General features: G+C 51.8%; 2 protein-coding genes across 3 annotated transcripts; one reads left to right on the top strand and one right to left on the bottom strand.

The window, feature by feature from the left end:
* Positions 1-473: 473 nt before the first annotated feature.
* Positions 474-21,454, bottom strand: ADAM9 (ADAM metallopeptidase domain 9). 2 transcript variants are annotated; one of them, XM_065659113.1, is made up of 22 exons: positions 21,320-21,454; positions 14,772-14,869; positions 13,854-13,918; positions 12,567-12,645; positions 12,387-12,463; positions 11,737-11,926; positions 10,905-10,970; positions 10,203-10,274; positions 9,687-9,856; positions 8,760-8,841; positions 8,332-8,465; positions 7,932-8,103; positions 7,729-7,821; positions 7,375-7,570; positions 6,790-6,895; positions 5,936-6,119; positions 5,283-5,363; positions 4,352-4,457; positions 3,131-3,263; positions 2,575-2,677; positions 2,319-2,446; positions 474-1,631 (listed from the first exon to the last, which is right to left on the bottom strand). In XM_065659113.1, the coding sequence occupies exons 1-22, from the start codon at positions 21,420-21,422 to the stop codon at positions 1,514-1,516; spliced, it is 2,556 nt and encodes an 851-aa protein (XP_065515185.1). In that variant the 5' UTR covers positions 21,423-21,454; the 3' UTR covers positions 474-1,513. The 2 variants fall into 2 exon arrangements, with proteins under 2 accessions (XP_065515185.1, XP_065515186.1); XM_065659114.1 differs by lacking the exons at positions 14,772-14,869; positions 21,320-21,454 and adding an exon at positions 14,412-14,537.
* A 2,586-nt stretch (positions 21,455-24,040) lies between these two features.
* TM2D2 (TM2 domain containing 2) lies at positions 24,041-25,264 on the top strand. Its single transcript, XM_065659143.1, has 4 exons — positions 24,041-24,293; positions 24,415-24,502; positions 24,585-24,700; positions 24,819-25,264. Exons 1-4 carry the CDS (start codon positions 24,115-24,117, stop codon positions 25,030-25,032), a joined length of 597 nt encoding a protein of 198 aa, XP_065515215.1. The 5' UTR covers positions 24,041-24,114; the 3' UTR covers positions 25,033-25,264.
* Positions 25,265-25,698: the final 434 nt, after the last annotated feature.

Genomic DNA, 25,698 nt, shown 5'->3' with positions numbered 1-25,698 from the left:
GAGGCGGAGGCGAGCTGGGGCCTTGTACAAAAACCGGCGTCTTTATTGCTCGTTGCTGCTTACAACGTGGGGTGGGAGCAGCCCTTGGGTACCGGGATGCGCAGAGGACGGGCACATGCATTACGCAACAGTCAGTAGTCAGCACCAGCATCCCACCGGAGCCGGTTCCTTGCCGTGGCATCGCCCTGCCCCACGCTGCGGCCAGTATAAAAACTCTTCATGGGTTAAAAGGCACCGTTTTCAGCACAGTTTTAGTGGACGCAGCTTCAGATACAGTCCATACATCTCTCTCCATCCTGGATTCCCTCTCCCGTTCCTATCGTGAAGCCGGTCTGGACAGACAGCCCCCAGGGAGCAGGACACAGCAGAAAAGTGGGAAGTGATTACATGGAACACAGGACCCCCACAGCTACATCTGGTGCTAGCCTAGGTAATGGTTTAGATTTTAATAGCGTTATAAACCTTAGTCTACGTTTATGGGAAACCACAGGAGTTCAAGTATTTTATTACTGCAAACAGTATATACACATTGTTATTGTATACATGGATGTATATACAGAGGGAAAGGATTCATTTTTGGCAATATTAGGGGGCATTTTACAGGCCGAGTTTGCACTCGGTGGCCAGCACGAAGGGAAAAAGCCAAGCTCTTTTCAGTACTTAGTTCTAGCGAGTTTGGGCACCCGGTTCGAGTTGTGACCCATGCACAGCAGCATCACCCTGACCTGATCTCTCCTCACCAGCACACCAAGGGCTCAACACTGCGCTCTTCAGACCCGAATTCACAGCTGAGAGCATCCCACTTCCTCCAACCAAAATGGGGCCTTGCCTTTTCGTACCTGGATTTTCACTACCCCAATACGGGGGTGTTAGTGGACATTAGTACATGATTCTCATTTAGCAACTCGTCGTTACTCATTTTAAACCATTGAATTTAGCATTCCTACAGCACAGCTTAGTGTCAGTCAGCATGAAAGGATTTAAGTGCATTATTACACATCAATACACATATATACATGCATAAACATGTGCACAATGTATCGTCCTCTGAAAGAGTACACTGACACCTTATTCCCCCTGTGCCGTCGTTGTGTAAGTGGACAATGTCTTCCAGTCCTTGCAAAGTGATTTCCAGTTAACTGGCCTGATCTCCTTGCTTTGAGCAGGGTAACGGGCTCACTTCAGCTCCTCACTGCACATCCCACACAACTCCAGCATCCGGGCGCATCCTGGGGAACCCAAAGCAACTCCCAAGCGGTGAACTCCAGCAGTGACCGAGCTTCCAGCCCGGCGCCGTTCCCAAAGCTGGGAATGGAGGGGTTTGGTGTTCTCAGTCCCTGGAGCTTTGGTAGAGGTATTTAAAGTGTTACATTCCTCGGTGCTGCATCTCATCCGCCTCATCCCACACGGCAGCAGGAAGGCTCGAGTGCCACTTCCATGCCCCAAGGGTAACCGCAATGTCAGCTCGCAGTGACCAGGTCAGCTCACGTCAAGGCCCCACAGAAGCCAAAAGCTATTTGGGAGGCAAAGGTGCGGGTCGAGAAGGGAAGTACTGTCCCTGAGGTAAACACTTGTGCTGTGACGGAGGCGGTCCCTGAGGTGCACGCTGCTGCTGCGGAGGTGGCGGTGGCCTGCAAGAGGACACAGGAGCCATGGTGAGCCCCAGTGACTGCCCCATCACTCATCCCCTGCCTGCACTGCATGGCCACAACCTCAGCTTCCAGCCCCATTTCAAACGGGCTGCGGTCAGATGCTGCCTTCCAGTGCCTGAAATCCCCAGGGAACCCAGTGTGTTAACACAGCATTCTTCCCAAAGACCCCACAAGTTTTCCACCAACACAAGCTCCATCCCCTGCCCTTTCCGGATACGCATGGTTTCCAGTACAGGCATTACACCTTAGAAGTAAAACGAAAAGGGAAGGAAAACTTTCTGTTCAAAGTTCCTGAGCAATGATCCTGTACTGAGCAATAACACTCCCCCATCAGCAGAACGACAGATTCCTGAGTGATCTCTTTTTAAACCAGGTATTTTGAGAGGTGTTTCATTCCCCTGTACACGGGGCTAATCTGGCCCTAAAAAAGCATTCTGAATCCTGTTAATCAACATGTAGCTGTGACAGGGTGTGAAATGAATGCTGTGGGTAATAGCACTGCAGTTCCACAGTGTGAAATGAAGGAGAAGCTTCTTGCAATAAAAGGTCAGTCCTGTGTGTGTACAGAACGTGATGAAACACCCCAGTGCTTATAGAGATGAAGACAACGACAGTATATACACATCAGTGCAAACAGCAGTAACTATGTGCAATAACTCAGCAAACCTTGTCGGCAGCTTCTGTGGCTGTGGGGCCTGGTACTGCAGAGGTGGGTAGTAAGACTGGTGGTAAGCCTGCTGAGGGTACTGGTTAACTGGGTAAGATGGGACAGGAAAGGTGTTTGGCTCCATATCCTATGAAGAAAAGACAAGAACATTCACAAACCTGCACGTAGGGAATTGGAATACTTGTTCCATCAGTTAAGGGACATTTAAGACACTTCCTATGGGGGGAAAAGTGACAAAGAGGAGATTGTTCCTACCATAGGGGCACCCCTCGGCGCATAGGGCATGCCGTGCGAGAAGCCTCGGTGGTGGTGCTCCCTTGGCTCAGTTTCTGTCCTGGGAGGTGGTGATGGACGTGACCTAAAACCCAACCAATGTGGAGTGTGTGAGCACATAACCCTGACAGAATGATTCTGCAGGCCATGAAGCCAAGCACAGCAAACCTGCTGGATGGATTTATACCATCTCAGTACGTATCAGATGTCAGGAAGATACCTGCAGCAAATCTAATGAACAACGTAGCCCTTTCTCTGTTTAGGACCATGACAGAGTCATTTGCCCACTTTCTATCAAAGATGGGACCCAAAAATACAGACCCCATCACCAATGGGTAACTTAATGGCAAAAAGAAAGTTCTCTGCTCCCTCAATTCAAGATGAATTGATCTTTTCTGTCACTGCCCGGGACAAGCTACAGCCATCAACTGATGCAGGGGCCTTTGCCTGACATCTCCAGACTAGAACATGCCTGGAACAAGTGTCCACGGACTACGGCAAAAAGGCAGAGAAGAAGGAAAGAGGGAGATGTACGTACACGTGGCAGCGCGACATCGCTCCTCGACAGCACCGCTTCAGCCTGTCTCGTTTCACAAATGCCAGAGCAGCAGCTACAAGGAGTGGGAGGACCAGGAAGAAAAACACCAGGAGCCCGTTCCTCAGCGAGGAGTCTTTGTGGGAAGGGGACAAAACGACAGAGGAATAAAGAATTACACAGCATCGCAGCTGGGCCCACTGTAGCTGCATTTGGTCCCATTTGTTCTCCAGCTTCCACTTGTCATAGAAGCAAAAGCTAAAGACTCTAAGAAGACTGCAACATCTATGCCCAAATGTGTTTCTGATTATCTCCTCACATCTGGTCAGAGATGAAAGAACTGTACATGCTCTACTACCCCGGGCTAGACCAGCACATTGAATTACTAGATCAATACCTCATTTTTCTTCCACTACATTACTGTAAAGATCAGCTGAAAGAGAACTTCTGCCTTTTGGGCTGATCCTAAATCTTCCTCTTCTCCTACCATTGCTTGCTGTAGGCAAAGAACTCAGGTTCTTAACAAGGCTGTACTAAAAGACCTTTCCCTTTTGCTGTCTGATGTCTTGAGGCACCTGTCCTTGCTCCACTGTGATTCTCCAGTCTGTTACTGCACCACCACAGCGTCTTTTCCCTCCGCCTCTCTTCAATCCCTTCAGTTGGTTGGGGCAGGGATTATGTATGTATTTACTACATGTTGTAAGCATGCTGTCTGCACTCAAATAACAGTCACTTCCCCACCAGCGCTGTCCCAGCCCACCTCTGCCAGATGAGTGCACATGCAACCATCTGCAGGTACCAGAACAGGGCAGCTACCCATCTCTGCCACCACTGCTAGAAGCAGCGCATCCTTATGGAGATGCAGAGTCACATCCATGGATTTGAAACCACATCCCCAGCTAAATCTCATCTTTTGTTTGGATCGAAGAATGGAAAGGGCTTCAATTTCCTGCTTGGAAACAGGGAAGTCCAAGAGGATCTTGGTTCCAATGTGTCCAAAATCACTTGGGGGCAATGAAACCAGCCCAACTCCTTTACACATCCTCAGCATCCCAGAGGAGAAGCGCAAGCCCTTGAGCCCACCACCTCAACCAGAACTGTTCGCAGATGACACCCAGGGAAAAGCCAATCACCGAGGCATCGCTCTGGAGCCGTGGGGAGCCCTGTGCTCAGCCCCACAGTAGGCAGGGCCACGGCCCCAGAGCAGCCACGACCTTGACTTACCACTGTAGGGTGGCCCACTGTCCACGCTCCCACCGTAGCCTTTCACATCACAGTAAGGAGGGGCCCAGCCTGGTTCACAGTGACAGTTCCTGTTGTTATTGCACACCTGCATTTAAACAGCACAAACACCACAGTAAAGCTATGGAGGAAGCCCACTTTCCACCTGGTTAAACAGCACACAGGAACCACGACCATCTGCTCTACCCATCCCACACCGCTGAGGCCGGAGAACATCAACCCACATCAATTCCACACAGCCCCTTGGCCAGACATCTCAGGCTTGCACATGACTGCATTGGGCAGGAGGAGCTTCCAAAGATGAGCTATATCCCAACGGCTTAAAGACCTTGGCTTTCCCTTTTAGTGCTCTTTTGTTGGAGAGATGCAGAGTTCCAAGTCACATTCAAAACACTGGAACTGGGAATTCTTGCCTGGCAAAAAAAATGCCATCTGAAGAGCTTTTGTCACGGGTTTTTTCATTACTGTTAGAGGTTCTCTCCCCCAGAGACATTTTATAGAGTGTTTTATAGGGAAACAAACCAGAACACTTGAGTTCCCATCTGCCATTTAAAACCTTGCTCAGCTTATCCCAAAATTTGGTCCAATTTTTGCTGTTAAAAGGCACTTTTGCCATGAACAGTCCCAAAAAGCAGCTTTTTACAGCAAAACCCACCCTCAAGAACCCCTGCATGTACCATCACAATTACTTTCTCTCACATCAGTTACAGCCTTAAAGAGAGAATGGCAAGGCTTCCAAGGCCCGAAAAAGACCAGGATATGGGCGCTATTGATCAAGCACAATCCTGGCACTGTGGGACCCTCGTGTTCTTGTAACAAAGAAGTCAGAGACCCAGACAGTGACAGGAAAAGCCACAGGCTTTATCTTTCACCAGTGGATTCCAACAGGCACAGAGGCTCCTGCTCTACTTACTCCATGTCCATGGCACTGCTTCTCCACATCACAGTCATAGTTGAGAACAGAGGCACTCACACACTGGAAGTGTCTGCAGATCTGTGTGCACACATGAAGCAAGGCAGCATCTCACTGACCTGCCCCTCATCCCCCGCTCTGTGCTCCATCAGCCACCCCCTGCTCAGCCTCAGGCTACTCCCTGCTAAAGCCCAACTCCACAAACAGCCCCGTACTACAAAAGGCTTCTCAGCATGGGGTATAAACTGCCACTGGGGCCTTTTGTCTCTTGCCTGAATGTAAAGGAACAGCAATTAAGTTGTGCTCCGTGAGGAGATGTGGAATGCGCATTCCTGTGCTGGGGCTAAGCCTCAAGGCTTTTCAGTGCAGTTGGATTTGAATTGAAAGTCGTCCTGAAGGCATTTGTGTGCACTTGCTCTTCCCCCTCACAGAGCAAAGACTTTGGCTCTCAGACTTCATTTCTGCTCATTCCATTCCCCATGCACACACAGTGCAGTGCTGGGAAGCAAAGGGCTCCCTCAGCTTTGCTTTGACTCCAGGTATGAAGAAGTTAAGGGCCAGAAATACTCCCAAACCAACACAGCTGAAAACTGCATTCACATGAAACCCCCTGAATGACTACAGTAAGAAACCCCTTTTTCATTGTTCATTACCTTCCCATTACCACATTTGGTGCCTTCATTCACCATTCCTGGGTCCGGGACATCGGAGCCTAGCTGGAAATCTACACCCCAACACGTGGTGTCTCGAATGGGAGTTTGGATAATGGCAGGCTTAATTCCAAACACAGGCATGGTTTTCACGTTTTCACATTGCAGCTTCCCACACATGGCATTCCTGCAACATCAACACAGCAATACTGCAGTAACACTTCAATCTGGGCCTAGAGAAAGAGCATCAAGCATTTGAGATGATGTTTTCTTCCTACTGGAAGGCACTACTTGAAAATCACATGGAGGCCAAACACAGCTGAGCTGGGCCTCGTTTCAGGGCTGCAGGAGTATGGGTTTATCCCTTCTTGCTGTTGGGATCTTTACATTAAAGACCCTTTCTCTGTACATGAACAGCTTTGGGTAAGAACAATCAGTGACAGGAGATGTGGACTCCCACATCTGATGCATGGATCCCCTGAGGCTACAGAGCACACATGGGAAACGACAGCACAAGCCTGAAATCTTCAAACCCAGCTACAGAGCAAACATTCAAACCCATTCCAACTCCTATGTGCAGGAGTCAAGGGCAGACAATTTAAACCAGAAGTGAACAAAGCCAACAAAGTGTGGAGGCTCTGAAGTGCTAATAACAGCTTCAGAAACGAAGGTAACGCACATCTGAGCTCTCTCACTGTGGTTTCAGATTGATACACACATCAGCAAGGTTAGATGACGGGGTAACACACTTCTCCCCAGTGCACCTGCTAGAACACCCCAAACTGATACTGCAGCATGCAAATAAGGATTCTCAGTGATGCAGCGAGGAACTTGTTGATGCACTGGGCTCAACTCACCAGCTGGAACATTTCTTGTAGTCATGACCATGGAAACCACAGTTGCCAAATCTGTCACCCTTGGAGTTCACTTCAGCAAAACAGATGTTGGGGGCTGCTTTGGCTTCTGCAAGCAGAGAGAGGAACCAAGTTACACAGGGACAGAAACATCCCCTATCATCATGTCTCTTTTACCCAAAGTAATTATGCTGCTACATGTGATTTCCACACAGCAGGCAGCTTAAGAACCTGATCTAGACAATAAAGAGGTGAAAATGTCAGCACTACAAGGCTCCAAGAGACAGTCACTTGAGTCAATTATACCACTTGATATTTCTTCACCAAAATATCAAATTTAGATACTTTTGTCTTCTTTACAGCCCTATACACTGCACTAGGAGTGATTAGAGCAAGAAAATTACTACTTGAATCACCAGCACAGCGTTAAACATAACAAAGGAATCATGTATGAAGACTAAGCCATAAATGCCACTATTTCAAACCCTTTGCCAAAGCCAGCTGGTCTTCAAGGAAAACAAGTAGAGCTTAAATCAACTTTGTGTATTCTTTTAGCTACGTCTCCTGTTACACTGGGCCCTTCCTTACTGGAGCCAAAGATATCCTGGCACTGTGCATCATAGTACTGGCAGACCCCGTTGTAGCAATAGGCTTCCTCGTTGTGGCACGGGTGCCCGTTCTGCACAGTGAAGTCTGGCTGGCAGAACTGGGACGTGCCATTGCAGTACTCTGGGAGGTCACACTCGTTGCTACTCGCCCGACACTCAGTTCCTCCAGGAAGGAGCTAAAGAGAAAGGAGGAAGAGGAAATGGCATCGGAAAACAGAAACCTTAGCTCAGTGCTGTGCACCCACACAAGTCCCTCTCAGATGCCCCTGTGAGGCCAACGCTCTCCTCTTCCCGAGCACTGAACACTGCCCAGGAACACGGCTGAGCCTCTTACCTGGCAGTTCTTACAGCAGTCACCATAAGCACACGCAGCACCGGATCGGAGCCTGCAAGTGCCCGGCTCGCAGCAAGGGTCACTTTCACATTCCTGAGAACAGAAATGCAGCCAGCATCAGGAAACCTCATCCTCCACCACACAGAGCTCCTCTCCAGCAAGGGGAGCCCTGGTAGCATGTGTAGGATGCACAAGTTACCAACCTTTGGTGAACCACAGTCACACTCCTCCCCAGCATCCACCAGCTTGTTCCCACAGTACGGGACACTGTAGGTTTCATCAGGCTTGGGAACGTTGAGCAGGCAGCTTCCACCTTTGTTGAGAGTCAGCTTCTCAAAGTCTTCTGCACTGCAGCTGCTGAAGTTCCTTGATCCCCTGCAACAGGGAGCATGCACTTATCTCTACACTGAGCCATATGGCTCCCTTATACTCTTATGGAGTAAGGGAGCACTTAAGTGCTCCCTTACTCAGCAGAACAGGGGTAACATTGGCTTTCCCCATGAGCTGCAAGCACAACACGACTCTTTGCACGAGTACTTTGAAGGCAAAAGCAGCCTGCAAGAACTGAGCACATGGGAAGGGGTATTTCCATGAGGTACTTACGATGCTCCAGAGCTCATGATGCAACTGCTTGCTCCGCAGTGACAGACGCGTTCATCGTCGTGGTTCATCCCCAGGTTATGTCCCAGCTCATGAGCCATAATTGATGCAAACATCTGTATACTGATCCTTCCAAACTGCACAACAGCAAAGCAGAAGGAAATGAGCGGGCAGCTTACTTATGTGCCAAAAGAGACACTTGTGTCATTCTGTCTGCATCAGCAGAGAAGCCCTGTCCTGTATTCATGAGTGCTGCACACTGAGAAGTGAAGCTGAGAAAAGGATGCAAAAGGTAAGAGGAAAGTGCCAGAAACAGCTGAGGACTACACACCCCCCCCCCCCAGTAACCACTTCAGCTCTGCTATTAAAGACTCTGGAGTGCAAAAGTCTTATCTCACAATCACATTCACATATCACTACAGATGTCTCACCACATTAATGCCTCCTGCATGGCTCTTGGAGCACACTGTTCCCACATAGGCCATTCCAGCTGTGCCACCAAACCCCTTCTTCCTGCAGGAATGCAGAGGAAAAAGGAGCATGAATGTGTCAGTTCAGCTTCATGGCTCTTTATGCTTTTGAATTCAGACAAAAGTTTACAGAGAAAGTTGGCATCTTCCCTCTAAATATGAAGAGCTGAATGGTCCACCCTTAAAATCATTTGTTTTCCTTGGCTGTTCCCTGCCTTTCTATTACTGCCAAACTCCACTGATTCCTTTCCTTGTCAACTTCCTCCTCGTTGCTACACAGGGGGAAGCATCTCCCCTCTACCCTTTGCCTGCTTTGAGCAGTGACTTCCTACGGGCCATGCTATCTACAGAGCAGGAAGTGCACAGGGGCACATGTCCTGGAAGGGCAGAGAGGACAGGATAGGAAGCTCTGTGCTAGCTTAAGGCAGTACAGCTAGATCAATGTTCTTGTCAAAGCTCAAACCATGCAGCCAGCTTCTGGGTACCAGTTGCAGAAACAACCTTCTCTCCATTAAAATGCAATGCTCTGCATCAGGTTTCTGCCCATTTTCAAGTGGAAGCAGCCCTAGATGACAAGTCTAACCAGTGTACAACCTGATAAAGGATTATCTGAGCGGAAGCTTTATACAATGCAATACACAACATTGCAGGCCATGTGGGAGAAGCAAAAAAGATAACTCTCAGGGAGGACATTGAATTCAAGGACCACAGAAGCCTTCTGAAAAGCACTTACACTGATTTGGGAAGTTCTATCAAGTAGCTAAACCACAGCAGATTGCACTGATTCTCTGCTGAAACACAGCAGCAACTTTGGCTAGCACAGTATAGCTGAGCAGGCAGGAAGAGAAGGAGCTTCTCAGGAGGCAGAGGGAAGGAACTGCCACTCACAGGACAAACTGGGCACTGTCATGTCTCCGGCGCAAAACAAGGTTCTTCTCTCGCCACTGGACAAAGTTTGCCAGCACATCACCAGCTCCTCCATCTGTGCTGATGATGTTTTCATACTTCCAGATCTCTAAACCCACCAGTACAACGCGGATGTTCAGCATGATGTACATCTGGGGAAGGAAGACAAGGAGAAATGTGTCTGAAGCTTTCAGGTAAGAGCAGTGTCTGGTGTTCTATCGCTTACTGCAAGAATCGTCTTCTTCTGGTTGGGTTTGCTGGTTTGGAACACCATGGCTGGGTTTCCACTGTGGTGCTCCTTTAGCACCACACTCAGGCTGAGCGCTCTCAGGCTCCAACATCACAGCTGAGGGAACAGCTCTAGCTCCTGGCTTGACAAAACCCCCTCTTTCATCCTCACCAAAGCAGTATCAGAACACCCTAAGGCTGAAGCTGACAGAAGGAAGCAGAGGTGCAGGGCTGCCGCACACAGCATCACTTAACCCAGCTTTAACTTACACTGTCAAGGAAGTTTGCCAGTTGCACCATGTGCTCTCTTACTTCTGTTTCACTCTTCCCAAAATCTTCAAACTGCAAGAGAAAGAAACTTGGTCATGAAGAGAAGAGAAAAAGACAGAAGTTGAAATGGAACAAAGCATTTAAAGACTAGGTAACATGAAAACCACTCTGGCCTTGCTCACATATCCTGTCAAGGGTGCTGACGCGCTGGCACAGGTTGCCCGAAGAAGTGAATGCTCCATCCCTGGCAGTGTTTAAGGCCAGGCTGGACAGAGCCTTGGGCAACATGGCTTAGTGTGCAGTGTCCCTGCCCATGGCAGGGGGTTGGAACTGGATGATCTTAAGGTCCTTTCCAACCCTAACTATTCTGTGCTTCTATGCTAATCAAGACAGCAGCATCTTCATTGCTATTGCTCAACACGTCAATATTGAAGAGAAGGCAGCAAAGGCAGGTGTTGCCATGTGTTTTCCTTACACTCCGAAATTCCTTGCTGATAGAAACTCTCCATGTCTGACAGTTCACTCTTTTCCTGAAGACTACTGCAGGGAGCAAGCTGATACTCAGATTTAGGTTAGTGCATGTGCATAACCTTGGCTACCGTGTTAGTGTCTTTCCACAGTGCATTTGGCAGTAATGAAGACTGAGGGATTTTCAAGCCAGCCCTTGGGGAGAAGGAAGGGGGAACAACACATGAGCTTTACCTTTTCTTTATCCACAACTATGAACAGCTCCACGTATCTGGTTTGATGTAGGACTGCTCTCTTTGTCTGAGGAGAAGAGTTCGCAACAGCTTCAGTGTTACTAATTCAAGTGCAAACCAAAAACATAACCCTGACATCAAACTTCACGTGACCCAGAGGGTGGCTCGAGGCACACCCAAAGCACAGCGTGCCAAGACTGTAACCAGAGCCATGAGGTGGAAGCCAATGCAATGACAGTTTCTCTGCAAGTGTTTCACCTTCAACTTTAGCAGCACAAAGATTTCCTGTCTCAAAAGCAAGGGATCTTTTTCCTTTCCACCAGGTTTCTTTGGAAAGAAAGGAGCTGGAAGACACTAACAAGCAAATGCCAACAACCTTGAAGTGAAACATGATGGTTTTCATACTCAACCTTCTACCACAATTGTGTTCCTGTGCGGGCAGGCTTTAAGCAACACAGGGACCTCCACACCAAACTGCTCTCCCTGATGGTTAGGAGAATGGAATAAACACCATAATATTATCCTGGCTCCTGATGCAATACTTTGTTAATGAGCCTCTCCAATGAGGGCAGTGTTCCTGCCCTTAAAAGCCCCACAAAGCTCTGCCTGTGAATAATGCAGGCAACCACTCGCCTCTCGCTGCTGTAGGCAGATGGAGAAAGAAACTGCAACTGCTTTGTTGAAGCAACTGAGTTTCCCAGCAGCATAGCAAGGCCTCAATCAGAAGCCTTTAGGTATGTGCTAAGCCCCAGGAAATCCGATAAGCTGCTTCCATACTCTTGAGGTGAACACTCCAAAACTCATTACTGTGGAGAAAACAGTGCAGCACTTACTCGCAGCAGCTGAGTCATGCTGGGATGGTGATTTTCCCCCGTGTGCTCACTGTCGTGGTCTTCAGCAGTTACTCCACACATTGTGGGCTCTTTCTTCACATTATCCAATCGATATAAAATATGTTGAGAGCCAGAAGAGGAATCCATGGGCTCAATCCCATAGGTGATGTTCCCCATCATCACCAAGCCCCTAAAATATAACAGTGGATGAGAAATCCTTGTTAAGCACAGAGGATATTCCCCCCGATTCTTACAGTAAAACATAGGAACAGTTATTCTTTGGTATCTAAAGGCATGTCTGTATCCCAGTCCTGGCAAACCAGAGGGCTTCACTGCAGGCCTGAGAGCAGTCAAATGTGAGCACACTGGTGTTCCACTCTCCAGTTCTGCACTGTGCACAGCTCTTTGAAGTGATCCTCGCCACAAATTAGAACAAGCCAACTTTGTGTCACAGAGCAACTGATTCAACTGCATCAACCAACTTATTCAATGGCATTGCAAATACCAATTGAAATGGTGTTGGGGCAGAGAAGCTGCCCAAAGGCACCCACTGCTGAACCCCAGCTCAAAACAGAGCGAGACCTTTGTTTCAGGCTCAGCAAATACAAGACTCACGTGGCAGCCGAGACACAAAAGAGGAGTTGTGCTACCTGAGCCCCGAGCAAGTGCTGAGAGCGACCACAGAATCCAGGCTCCCCTCCACGTATCCCTGATAATGGCAGTGATCCTACATGGGAAAACAAGGAAAACATATCTCTCATTTTGTAATATATGACTCCAGGTTGGTTCAAGTCACCTTCGGTAAGGGTATAAAAAGAAAGAAACCCTACCTGGACATCTGGATGCTCAGATTGCAACTTTCCCTCCTTGTTATAGGTATAAATGGTGAAATCTTTGGGCAGCAGTTCTCTGTAAGGAAAGGGGAGAAGGAATACTGGAGGAATTGCATGAAATGACTCTAGCAAGATGATCCTAATCAAAAGCATCCCAAATAGCGCTCAAATAAGGAGACATTGAAAAGGAAACCCCTCCAAAATTAACAAAGAAAATGGGAATTTCCACCGCAAAATCCAAGCTATCAGAATGCTGGAACCGTTAATGAAATCCAATCAACCACCTCACTCCAGCTATGCAAAACAAGCATCAGAACCCATTGAACTGTTGCTAATTTCATACAGGAAAAGAAATATTCACAGCCCTCAGCTTGCTGTGCCTGACTTCTCCTGCCCAGTTCCGGAAGGAAGTGCATTGCGAAAGTCTCCCACGATGAAGAGTGCTGGTCTGTAACAGTGAACCCACCGAATTCCCATGTCTCTGAGGTCAGGGGCTTGTGCAGTGAATCAGTTCCGTGTCTTTTGACAGTTGGAAGACAGAACTACTTAAGAGCCTGATAAAAGGGAGCTTAGATTGGATAAGGAAGAAATTCTTTCCTGTGAGGGTGGTGAGGCACTGGAATGGGTTGCCCAGGGAAGTTGTGAATGCTCCATCCCTGGTGGTGTTCAAGGCCAGGTTGGACAGAGCCTTGGGTGGGATGGTTTAGTGTGAGGTGTCCCTGCCCATGGCAGGGGGGTTGGGACTGGATGATCTTCAGGTCCTTTCCAACCCTAACTATTCTATGAGTCTAACTTGCCAGTGCTGCAAATAGCCCTAGTAAACTAAACTCAAGGCAGACAACATCTATATTGTCTGCAAGTTATGGGTATTGTGGCCTCAGATACTACATGAGGAAGCTGACTGTATCCTTGTGCTACTGAGACAGGAAAAAAGAGAGCCCTGAAACAATAAACAAACCCCATAAGAAAGTGAAAATATTGACTTGCAATCCAGCTCCGGTTGTTTCTCTTTAGATGTGAATGGAGAGAGCCAATCCCCCCCATTCCCCAGATCCCTCTGAGCAAACGGCAGCTTCCTCCAGCGAAGGGGATCACCAGGGCTCAGGAGTTCCACACAGTTCCTGGCTGACAGCCGAGGCTGTGGGACTCAATCTGCTTTCACAGAGCTGGTGTGGAACGGTACTCCTCAAAGAGCCTCAAGGGTCAGGGCATGCTACCTGCCAGCTTGAAACGCACACACACAGATGGAGTTTAATACCTACAGAAAAGAAACTCATCACTTACTTGTTCTTTTCTAGATGAATTGTGTATTCTTTGCCCTCTATCTCAACAGCATAGGACACCTTGTCCTGTGTGGAAAACAACAGTTGTATTTTACTCATGTTAATGAGGAAGATGATCTTTGAGATCAAAAAGGCTTGGCAGAAAACACCCTGTGAGATCCATTACCACTACCACAGCATTCAGAGCACCACTGTCACCTTCTGTAGCTCGGGGCCAGGCTGTGCTGCTGATCTTAGATACAGCTGCAGTTGCTGGAGATGCAGCTACTAAATTCAGGGCTATAGAAACTCCTTTCAAATATCCCAGTCAAGAACGTGCACAAGTCACAGGTTCAGATCTCCCATTTGAAGTGGACTTCCCAGGAAAAGAAGGTGCAAGGAAGAGACATTATAAATCCCTGGTTCCTGCTGTCACACCAGTGCTGGTCCCTCGTCTCCCCTGACATCCAGCACACAAAAGGACCATACACTAGAACTGCCAGGTACTGAGCTAGTTGCACCCAGACAAGGAAAAGCCACATGTGGGTGAGCCTGAAACCCATTTTGTTATTACCCCTACCTCCGGAACCTGGCATCCCTTCCTGTGCAACTGGGGAAAAGTCACATGAAGGAAGAAGCTGTTCCAAAATAGCTTTGTGGTTTTCTCACTCCTTGTTTTTAAGACTTCCATAGAAAAAACTCAGTTACAGCTGGAAAAGGACAACACGGTTCTATTACTGAACATTTGCAGTGAGCCAGGACCCCCACAGCCTTGCATTAGCCAAAAGCTGCACACAGCAACCAGGGTCCTGACGTGTCCTTTTGTAAGGATGGAGACTTGTTTGCTGCTAGATGAGCCCAACAGGGTTTTGTGAGAACTGAGGTCAGTCTGGGGGGGGAACATGAGGATGTAGATGCTAAACTGAAGGCATTAAGGTACCTGTACAGAGGAGACGTTGAAAGCTTCTCGCCGTTCTCTTCCTAACCTCTGTGGGATTACAACTTCGTAGGAAGACAACAGAGAAACCTGCTGGAAACCTGGAAAGCAGAAGGGAAACACTGGCTGAAGAAACAAGGAGGGCAAGGCACAAGGAAGAAGATGACCAGAGAAGATGTGGCTGCCCCATCCCTGGCAGTGTTCAAGGCCAGGCTGGACACAGGGGCTTGGAGCAAGCTGCTCCAGTGGAAGGGGTCCCTGCCTGCGGCAGGGGCTGGAACTGGATGAGCTTTAAGCTCCCTTCAACCCAAAACAGTCTGGGATTCAGACCCAAACAGAAAAAGCCAAAGGCCTTGATGCTCACAGGGCAAACCTCGGAGCAAAGGATGCTCGGATTGCCTTGTAAATCCACTTTTCAAAGCTTCACATTCCAATTACTGTCTCCCAAGTGTCTCTAGCACCCACCATCACTTTCCATCAGCAGGAATCAGAGCGTTTACCAAAGCAGGTCAGCACAGAGAACTTACTCAAGGACACACAGAAAGACGTTGTCAAACCAGGCATCCTGTGCTGGGAAGCTGCAGAACCAGCCCCTCTGGATCCAGCCCAAAGCCCGGCTCAGCATCCCACCCTTGTCCATCACAGCCAAAGCCTGACACGAGGTCAGTGCTACTCATTATGTTCTTAGAGAGCTCTTCAGGACCTTACTAAAACAAGTGAGACGCACGCAGCCTTTGCAGATCACTTTGTAAATGACTTGCATGTGCACCACCAGAGAGATGCTCCGAAGCAAACATAAGTTTGGTCCAAGTTTCCTTTATAAGGCAGCAGTTTCTGCAAGAAACTGTCTCAATGTGTAACCCATAATAAACTGCACATGTCAATGACTTTTCCCATCAATGGCCACTGCCTGGCTTCCTGGGAAGCAGGAGCTCGGTTCAGGGATTGCAGGCGGGATTGAGAGCAACGGTTTTAATAGCTCCTGGCGACGGAATCAGTGAGCTCATCAGAGCAGCCTGAGCTTCTGACCTGGAGGGAGGGGGAAGGGAACAGTTATCCTCCCTGTCACCCTCCAGAAACAAGCACCACGCATTAGGGGTCGGTGAGAGGGTGCTGAGCTTCTGAGAGCCTCCAAAAGCTCTCAGAGATACTGATGCACTGAGATACTGCATTAGTAAAACCAGCCACCTCCCCACTGATATCCCCCAAGCAGTCGGATGGCTCTCAGCTTCTCCCCCACCACATATACATCCATTTGGAGATCACGGATGCATTGCAGTGCGCCTGCTTGAAACGCAGCAGTTTTGCCACACAGGCATAGGCAGAGCCGTGTTGTTTCTCAGGGGTAACACAGCACCATCACTGCAGAAGCGTCATTAATTACAGTGAGTGCTGGGAAGAAAAAAGGTATTAAAGCCGAAATAAACTTCCCGAAAACAGTTCAGAGGCTACAGAACATCCATGTCAACACCTCCTTGGCCTGACAGCCGGGGTGGGAAGGGCTGCTTCCTTCCCTGGCTGAACCACCGAAAGCACAGACTCAGCAAACAGCCTCTCGACATTTGTCACTTCCAATGACACGTTCCACTCGTAGCTCCTGCACGTCGCTGCTCCGCACTCGCTCCCACCAAGAAGCACTTTCGTGAGCAGGGATGCGACGGTGGAATTGCGGAGGCTCTCGGGACACAGGCTGCAGAAGCAGGGGTGGCTCCGTCGAGGTGCTCGGAAAGCAGCGTGCTTCCCAAAAAGCAGCTTGGAAGCATGAGACAAAGGAGTGAATCATCCGATGGAATGAGCAGGACTGGGAGGGATTTCTGGGAAGGGTGCAACACTGCGAGGCTTCCTTTTGGAGGAACAGCACCGAGAGTGCAGCTTTCAACCACGGAACAGCCCCTGCTCGCTGCTTTCTTTCCTTCCCTGCACTACCCCCGGTGTGTAGGGAATTGTGCTCTTCACCGCAGGCACAGAGGAGGAGGAGGAGGAGGAGGGTGTGCTGGTCTTGATGAACAAAGTGCTTCCTATTACAAGCTAAAACGTAAGGGTAGGAAGGCACCACCGCGCTTCCCAATGGAACTAAAAGGAGAGGAGCAGCCACACGTTACAAGTTCAAACTTACTGCAAACAGCTCTGCTTTTAACTGCCAGACCTCTTCCCTCTTCTGGCATCCTTCCTTCCCTCGTGTTTCAGAACATGATCAAACTGATCCCCAGCCCCTGCTGTACAAAGGGGTTTGTTCTGTGGGGTTCTTGCAGGCTGGAAGCGCAGCACCCCCAGGACACCAGCACCGTTCCTGCAGGGATCAATACACACCAGCCCTCACTTTCCCAAGAGCCCCTTTCCACGCTGACTGCCCCACACAACGTTTCATGCATCACCAGCAGCCCTCAAAGAGGGCACTGGGCTCGTTAAGCAGAAATCCAATGAAAGGGACAAGTGCAACAAAGCAGAAAAGAGACAACCCTGCTCCTAAAGCTTCCCCCCCCTGCCCCATAAAGGTTGGTCAGGAAGGGACAGGCCTTTCTCCTACCAAGAAACACACGTGTGGAGATACGGTCCTAAGCCAGCAGCGCAGTCCCAGCTCGCACCCAACGCTCCTGTCAGTGGCTGACACATTCAGACCTTCCCTCACCCTGGGAATTGAGACACACTCGGCCTGACCCAATTAGCACAGGCGAAATTCCCACCAGGACAAGGCTGGCTGCAGCTACCGCAGCACTGTAGGGAAACGCTGGGCTCCAGCGTGATGTGAAGCCATCAGCAGACGTGTTCCTGCAACCACATCCCTGTTAATAATGCTACCTGCCAGGCAGGACAGTTATTATCCATAGGAATACATCTGGATATTTCAGGCCAAAGTAGAGGTGGTTTAATTCACAGTAGTTAAGGGAAGGCGGAAGTGACAGCAAAAAGCCAGCCTGGATGGATACTCAGCTGTTGTCCACATAAGAGGTTTGAAGATGCTCACATTCTCTTTTTTGTAGCTTCTTTTTCACCTCTTTGGAGAAGCTTCACTGCGATACCACAAGCATGGTCCTCAAACACAGCAGTCTGCAACAGATGCTGCAGGACTTCTACTTGGGCACTTCCTGCTGCTGGCCAAAGCTGATCTGAGCTGCACTTCACATCCCCACCACGAATGTGCTTCTTATCATTCATCCCTAGGTCTAACAATACCGGAAACTATACTTCCAAGGAGAAAAACACAATTACATCCACTATATTTATCTTGTCCCATTAAAGACTGACTTTAATTACCAAGTGTTGGAGGCAACTGGGAAGATGTGACTCATCTTCCCTTCCCTGCCCCAAATCCACAGCAGGAATTTGGTGCACGTTCCGTGGCATGCAGGAGCTTGAAAACCATTGGAACATGTCAAGGCCATTCCAGCTCTCCAGATGCTGAGATAAGCTGTTAAAGGATTCACTCCATCACAGGTAAGGTCTACATACAGCAGAGGTCAAGCTGCATCTTCCACCTCCATACACATCAGCAGATCGTTGGCTTAGCTGCAGAAGGGCAAAAAGCCCTTCCCACATGGAGCAGGGTTGGATTCATGGAGACAAGGCAGTGCCTGTGCAGCTCCACCTGCGCTCTGACCACCCCTCTGGATCCCCCACAGGTGACACCGGAGAGCATCACCCTGTACAACAAGCAAACGCTCTGATGCTGCCCCAATTCACCTACCAGTGAGCAGCAGTGATTTTAACCTCTCATTAGCCACACGCATCTGAGTCAAAGATGCACGTTGCTAAAGCTTTAAATACACATACTCATTAAATTAACCACTGTCATAATCAATTACAATTAATAGCTGAGGTCAGCTCACCAGTCATTTGACAGGCAGCAGGCTGCTCACTGGAAGAGCTGCCAAAGGCTTTACACAGCCACCTTTGGGTCCCAGGATCTCCAACAAGTATCCTGATGTCCAACGGGTTTCCCTGGTGCTTTAAGTAAAAACCAGTGCTTGGTATTTCCTTATGGAACCCATTTCTTTGACATTCACATTGGGCTCCCAGCTAGACCGAAAGGGGATCCAAACCAGGACAGGGCAGTGCAGGGAGACCTCACCAGTACCAAGGTTCATGTGCGCTGTACGCTCATGCTTCTCCCCAGGTTCATCTTTCTTCCTAGCAGACAGCAGGGCTGATTCACTTGTTTAACCTCCTCTAACACTCATTTCTTCTCCTAACAGGCTCCTGCACCCCAGTTTTCACCCTCTTGCAATTATTTCACCCTTAGACAACTAATCCAGCTCGGCAGAACGCTTTGTACCAGCCACATCCTTCTGTCACATCCTTCTCTCGTGTGCCCACACGACTGGGATTGGTTAAGGCTTCAGATCAAGCGGGTCTCCTCGTGTCACAGGGCCTTTTTGAAGGTAGGAAAAGGTGAGCAAGTGTCACAGCAAGAGAAGCAAACTCACCTACTTTGATTTACTGCTCACCTGGAATGCTGGTTTAACGTTAAAGCTGGCCAAGAGCAGTTCGTGCAGTTTCTCTTGGTTAATGAGGATACTGTGCTCTTCCACAGCAACATTGCCTAGAAAACCCTCACCTCCCTCCTGCTGGAATCCTGACCCATGCTGTCAAGAGTTTCCTGTCTAGACTCTATTCCTTCTGCCCCTTCTGAAGCCAGCCTAATGTGTCTGTGAGACAACAGCTACTCCTGTTCCACAACGACAGCTATGGCTCCTGCTCTCTGGTGGGTCACAGCACCCTCACCACCTCGGAACCTTCTTCATGGAGACACAGAGCAAAGCCACGTTACCCTCTGTGGTGCAAGACAATTCATCTCCCCCCATCTCACACCCGTGACAGCCTGGCCCATGGAGAGCAGCCCCTTGCCCTCGGAGCCCACTCACTTCCTCCGCATCCCCTGGGCTGTGTGGGTCTCAGCTGGGATCGCACAGCAGAGGTTATGGGAACGCTGCTCTTCAGAGGCCAGCGGCGTACCAAAGGAGAGCGCACAACCCAAATCCAGCCACGGAACGGAGCAAATCGGCTTCTTTTTTATCATCATTCATTTTAGCCTGAGAAACGAGAACGACCAAGACACACAAACTACAACTTCCTCCTGAAAGCAGAGCGCTACAAGGGGCAACATCAGCTCCCCTCTCTTTAGTCTTCGCTTGGAGGAAACAACCACAGACCCTGCTGAATGAGCATCCCAGACTGGGTGAAGCAGAGCTGTGTTCATGATCTGAACCAAGGAATCAAACACCGAAACCAAGGGTACAGACACTAAGAATTCCTTTAAGGACTGCTAAAGCGTGGCGCGGCCATCCCTGGGGTGTGTGGTACCCAACAGCAAGGAAGAGATGGGCAGCAAAGCCACAGTCCTTACCTAGGGCAACGGCAGGCAGTTTCTGGATGAGTTTATCCAGCCAAATGCCTCCTATGGACACAAAGGAGATCTCCACCACACAAATCCCTTGCGGCTACACATCCCTGGATGATTATGTTCATTCAGGAATTCTCCATTAATAGTTGTGGGTAACACCCCGTTTCTGGCTCATATCCCTGTTTACTGAGGAGTGTCCCAAGCACTCCCATGCCAACCCGAAAGCTGGAAGTTCCTGCATAAACTGAGGCAGGCGACTCGTTTCTCCCCTTCTCCTTCATGCCGAGACCTGAGACAAAGGGATTTCACTGCAGAATTAGCTGGGTCGGACACTTCCAAAGGCAGCAGAAACGCTGCCCATCCTCCGGGACCTGCATTTCCTCCCACCCACAGGTCGGAACTAGAACATCACTCCTCAAAGCGCTGACCAATGCAGCAGGAGCACGAGCATCCAGCATCCTGCAGACGGGTCACTGAATCTTCCCTCCTCGGAGCTCCATCAAAGCAGTTCCCAACACGCCGTCCTGCTCCACCAACATGGGAGGGATACCCATCGCAAGAGCACCGTTGCTCTGCATGAAGCATCAGCGGTGGTTTCGGAGGAGACCCCTCCCTGAGGATGCCTGATCTACAACTATGCATTAATGAACACATAAGTTTAACGCATCCCTTCAGGAGGGGGAAAACAACAAGGGGAGACATTTCTACCTATCACATACATATAACATCAGCTTTGGCACCAGAAAAGCCCATAGACAGAACGCTTTCCATACATAAGCAGCCCACACGGACAGCACAGCACCAACCTGTTAAGAGCCCACAACGAGAGCGGGGTGTCCCTTCGCTGCCCCGCTGCCTCTGCCATGCGGGCACTGCCCCGGCTCCACATCGCCCCAGCCCGGGGCAGACCCACATCTACGGGGCCCCGCTGCCCTCTCGCCCCTCCGCAGCATCTCTGACCCACACCGCGGCCCTCCGGACACCCGTTCCCCCCCCCGCCCCAGCGCTGCCCCACACGCCGGGCCGCGGGCAGCACTGAAGGGAGATCCCCCCCCACACACAAACACCCCGATCCCAGCCCCGAGGCTGGGGGCAACCGGATCCCCTCTGCAGGGCCCCGGGGTGGGGGGGAGCAGGAGAGGCCGGGCCGCCAGCGCGGCCGGGCCGAGGGCAGGCCGGGAGGTGTCGGAGCAGGCCCCGCCGCACTCACCCGCACGGTCCGGCTGCCCGGGCGCGGCCAGCAGCAGGAGGCAGAGGCAGCTCCGCGCCCAGGCCCTAGCCCAGGCCCAAGCCATGGAGCTCCGCGTCCGCATCGCCGCCGCCGCCGCCGCAGCCCCCCCCGTCCCCACACCCCCGGCTGGGGCGCTGGGTCCGGCCGCCGGCCCGCGGCCTTATGGAGCCCGGCCGGGGCCTGCGCCGCGCCGCCCCGGGGCGGGACCAGCGCCGGGCGCGGCGGGGAAGGGGCTGCGGCGGGGGCCGGGCCGAAGCGGATCGGCCCCGGTGGAAAGGGGGGCTTGAGGCCGCGCCGGCTGCGCTCCAAAGAGCGACGGCCCCCGAGGGATGGAGCGTGCGGAGACCCGTCCGTAACCTCCCGCTGGCGAACACCCGGTATATCCCGCACCAACTCCTTAGAACTCGGTCCGACTAAGACCTCCCAGCAACAGCCCAGTCCCGAAGCTGAACGGGGACGCAGACACAGCGACCCTTTCTTTGGCCTTTCCGCCCCCAAAACCGACGTTATGTTGGAGGCATGGGCTCATTCGTTCCACTCCGTTCCCCAGGGGATGCTGAACAAGCGCCTTGGGCTCCGACTGCGCTGGGGAAAGGGGGTTTTAAACAGCCAAAGGTCACACGTTCCCCCTCCAACCTCTACCTGCATCCTCTCCGCCTACCACGTGTATGGGGTTTGCTGACAAGCACCATAAATAAGACAGAGGAAGGGGGTTGGATGCAGTCGGGACCTAATGATAGGGACATGCAAGGGCCCAGCTGGCACTGGGAGCTCTGCAGCACCTCCAAAGCCGGGCAATGGCACTTCCCCAAGCGTGTTGTTATCAAGTGACGTGCCTGGCTTCCAGCTGAGCGCCACGTACCTGTCTGGAACCGCGCTTGGCATTTCCAGTGTAGCGATCACAAGGCACCGAGGGAGAGGGATTCAAGGAGGGAGGAGAAAATGAGGCGGGAAGACTGCTGGAAACAGGCAGCAGCTTGTCCGGATGCAGAGGGTCAAGGACAGGATCCCAGTACTTAGATCCTGTATTGGATGTAGTTCCTAGGATCTACAGCTTGTCCAGATGCAGAGGGCTAAGAACAGGATCCCAGCTCTCAGATCCTGTATTGGATGTGGTTCCTGGGATCTACAGCTTGTCCAGATGTAGAGGGCTAAGAACAGGATCCCAGTACTTAGATCCTCCAGTTGGATCCTGTATTGGAGGTACTTCCTAGGATCTACAGCTCGTCCAGATGTGGAGGGCCAAGAACAGGATCCTAGTTCTTAGAGCCTGTATTGGATGTGGCTCCTAGGATCTACAGCTCGTCCGTATGTAGAGGGGCCAAGAACAGGATCCCAGTTCTTAGAGCCTGTATTGGATGTGGTTCCTAGGATCTACAGCTCGTCCAGATGTAGAGGGGGTCAAGAACAGGATCCCAGTACTTAGATCCTGTATTGGATGTAGTTCCTAGGATCTATAGCTCGTCCAGATGTAGAGGGTCAAGAACAGGATCCCAGTACTTAGATCCTGTATTGGATGTAGTTCCTAGGATCTACAGCTCGTCCAGGTGTAGAGGGTCAAGAACAGATCTCAGCCTGCTTTTAAAGAGCAGAGCGTGCCCTTCTCCTCACTCACAGCTCTCCAGGCACAACAAACAGCCAAGACAAGGGGGTCTCCCAATGCCAATGGATTATGTACAAGGAGGAAAGCAGCTGGGATAAAACCAACCTGCTTCCCGACCATCCAAGCTGGTTTGGCTCCTCCTCGGGGCAGGGAGATGGTCTGGACAATCCTGGAAATCATTCCCTGTCTTCCCATCAACAGGAATTTTGCTCAAGGGAGTGATTCCCATTTGTTTCCAAAGGAGCTCAAGGGGACAGAGGCAGTTTCCCTGCCCCTGGCTCGAAGCCTCCTCCAGCCCGTGCCCTGCTGCTCCCTCGGCTCGCATTGCGTTACCGCAGCCGTTAAACTCGTCCCAAAGCCCCTCGGCCGCCTCTCAATCGCTAACGAAGGCGCTGCCCCAAGCACCCGCACACAACCGGGCTCCAGCAGCTCCCCCACCCGGCGGCTTCGTTCACCGCAGCGAACGAGCCGAAGCCTCCAGCCCCGGGCACGACGGGGGCGTTTGCATTAACACCGAGAAACAGCTCTCGGTACCCCCGGTGAGCGCTACCCGCCCGGATGAACCCACTGCGCGTAACAGGGACCATACGGGAGGGCTGCGACGAGGCCTTCCCGGTGCAGGCAGCGGCTCTCCCCGGGGAGGAGGAAGGCGGACACGGTGTGCGCCCTAATGCAGGCGCAGAACCGCGAGTACCGGGACGGGCAGCACGGGGCAGCAGCGGAGCCTCGCTCCGCCAGCGCCGGGCTGCTCCGACCGGCGCCCCAGCAACACACACGGAGCGGGACAGCGCGTCCGGAGCCCCGTCTGCGCCGGGGAACGGGAACGGGAACGGGAACGGGAACGGGAACGGGAACGGGAACGGGAACGGGAACGGGAACCCCTCCGACCGCGGCGCCGGCAGGACACACGCCGCCAGCCCCGAAGCCACGCCCCCGCCTTCTCTTATAGGCTCTCCGTGCCTCCCAAGCAGCCAATCACCTCCTCGCTTAAAGCGCACTTCCTCCTTATCTCACCGGAGACCCTCTATCAGCTTCTTCCTCCTTCTCGCTGATTGGCTACGAGCGCCTCTTCCCCGCCCACTGTGCGAAACGGCGTGCTCGCATTGGCCATCACGGCGGAGGCGGCGGCGGCAGGGTGCCGGGGCAGCGTTTCCTAGCAGCGGGCGCCGCCATGGCGCCCGTGGGGTACGCGCTGCTGTGCGGGCAGGCCCTGCTGCTGCTCGGTAACCTCCTGGTGCTGCACGGCGCGTCCCGAGGGCCCCCGGACAACGGCACCGAGCCCGACCCGCCCGCACCGCCTCCGTGGGCCTACAGCGACCCGCAGGCGCCGCTGGTGCTGTGCACCTACCTGTGAGCACCGGGGTGGGATGGGGGGGGGGAACGGCCGCTTCGCCCTCCTCTTCCTCCTCTTCCTCCTCCTCCTCTTCCTCCTCCTCCTCCTCCTCCTCCTCACCGGCCGCCTTCCCCGCAGCCCCGAGGAGTTCGTGGAGTGCGAGGAGCCGGTGGATCACGGCGGGAACGCGACGGCGCAGCAGGAGCTGGGCCACGGCTGCGTGAAGGTGAAGGGCGACGGGAGGGAGGGAGGGAGGGAGGAGGGAAGAGGGAGGAAGGCCCCGAGCTGAGCGCCCGTCGCTGCCGCAGTTCGGGGGCCAGGCCTACGGCGACGTGGACCACACGCGGGTGCAATGCAGGGCGCTGGACGGCATCGAGTGCGCCGAGCCGCGGAGCTTCCTGCGGGGCAGCCGGCCCTGCGTCAAGTAGGATGCTATCCCCGGTCCCCCCCAGCTCCCGTTCTCCTTGTTCCCCCTCCGGCTGCACCGCTCCCGGCCCCCCGCCGGAGGGAGCCCCGCGGTAAGAAACGAGCTCCCGTTGCAGGTACACTGGCCACTACTTCATCACCACTCTGCTCTACTCCTTCTTCCTGGGTTGCTTCGGAGTGGATCGGTTCTGCCTCGGCCACACCGGGACCGCCGTGGGGAAGCTGCTGACCCTAGGCGGGCTGGGGATCTGGTGGTTCGTGGATCTGATTCTGCTCATCACCGGCGGGCTGATGCCCAGCGACGGCAGCAACTGGTGCACGGTGTATTGAGAGAGCTGTGCGGAGCCCGGCGGCGGCTCCCGAGGGGCTGGAGATGGACCCCACTGCATCAGGACAGACGGTGGCCTCGCACCAAAGCTGTAACGTGACGTGCAGAGCAATTACTCCTCTTAATGTACAAACCTTGGACACGGATTTGCTCAGGATCTTATTTTGCTTGTTTGAAGTAATCTGGATCTGAAGGTGGTCAAACAAATCCTTAATAAAACCTGGAAGGAGCGGAGTCCACGTCCCTTCAGTCTTGGCAGAGTCCATCCAGCCACCCAGAAACACAGCCACTGGTGTGCGGGTTTGTGGTCCTGGGCTTTGCAAGCCCTTCAAGTTGAGTAACACAATGTTATAGAGGCTCTGCTGGAGGGATGAGTTCTACACTATTGGTTTAAACCCATGTTTCCTGGGTTAGATTGAGCAGCAGAATCACTTTCTGCTCTCTTGCAGGCAAGCAAAGCCACGGTGCAGCCGTCACAGTCACTACCCAGGCTTCTCAAAAGCAACACTTGGGTCTGTTGATGTAACTCCATGCTCATACTACAGAAACATCAGCCACAGGACACTGTGGCCACTGCGGAGTGGTACAGGGCTTATTTAAATGACTTCCTCCTCCCCTGCCTCATGTTCTTTAAATCCCATGACCCTGCAGTGGTGACCATTTGTGTT

Source organism: Lathamus discolor, chromosome 22 (genome assembly GCF_037157495.1).
Source record: "Lathamus discolor isolate bLatDis1 chromosome 22, bLatDis1.hap1, whole genome shotgun sequence".
NCBI classification, from domain to species: Eukaryota; Metazoa; Chordata; class Aves; order Psittaciformes; family Psittacidae; genus Lathamus; species Lathamus discolor.
Note: the sequence above shows the minus strand (reverse complement) of the source record. Positions and strands in the feature narration are given on the sequence as shown.

Bases quoted from the DNA above. Each gene is read 5' to 3' on its own strand.
- ADAM9 (XM_065659113.1), bottom strand. From the start codon at position 21,422: ATGCGGACGCGGAGCTCCATGGCTTGGGCCTGGGCTAGGGCCTGGGCG. The intron at 5,364-5,935 runs GTAATGAACAAT...GTGTGCACACAG, and splicing joins CCAAATGTGGTAATGGGAAG to ATCTGCAGACACTTCCAGTG. The intron at 3,264-4,351 runs GTAAGTCAAGGT...CTTCCCACAAAG, and splicing joins CAGTGGGCCACCCTACAGTG to ACTCCTCGCTGAGGAACGGG.
- TM2D2 (XM_065659143.1), top strand. From the start codon at position 24,115: ATGGCGCCCGTGGGGTACGCGCTGCTGTGCGGGCAGGCCCTGCTGCTG. The intron at 24,503-24,584 runs GTGAAGGGCGAC...TCGCTGCCGCAG, and splicing joins TGGGCCACGGCTGCGTGAAG to TTCGGGGGCCAGGCCTACGG. The intron at 24,701-24,818 runs GTAGGATGCTAT...CTCCCGTTGCAG, and splicing joins GGCAGCCGGCCCTGCGTCAA to GTACACTGGCCACTACTTCA.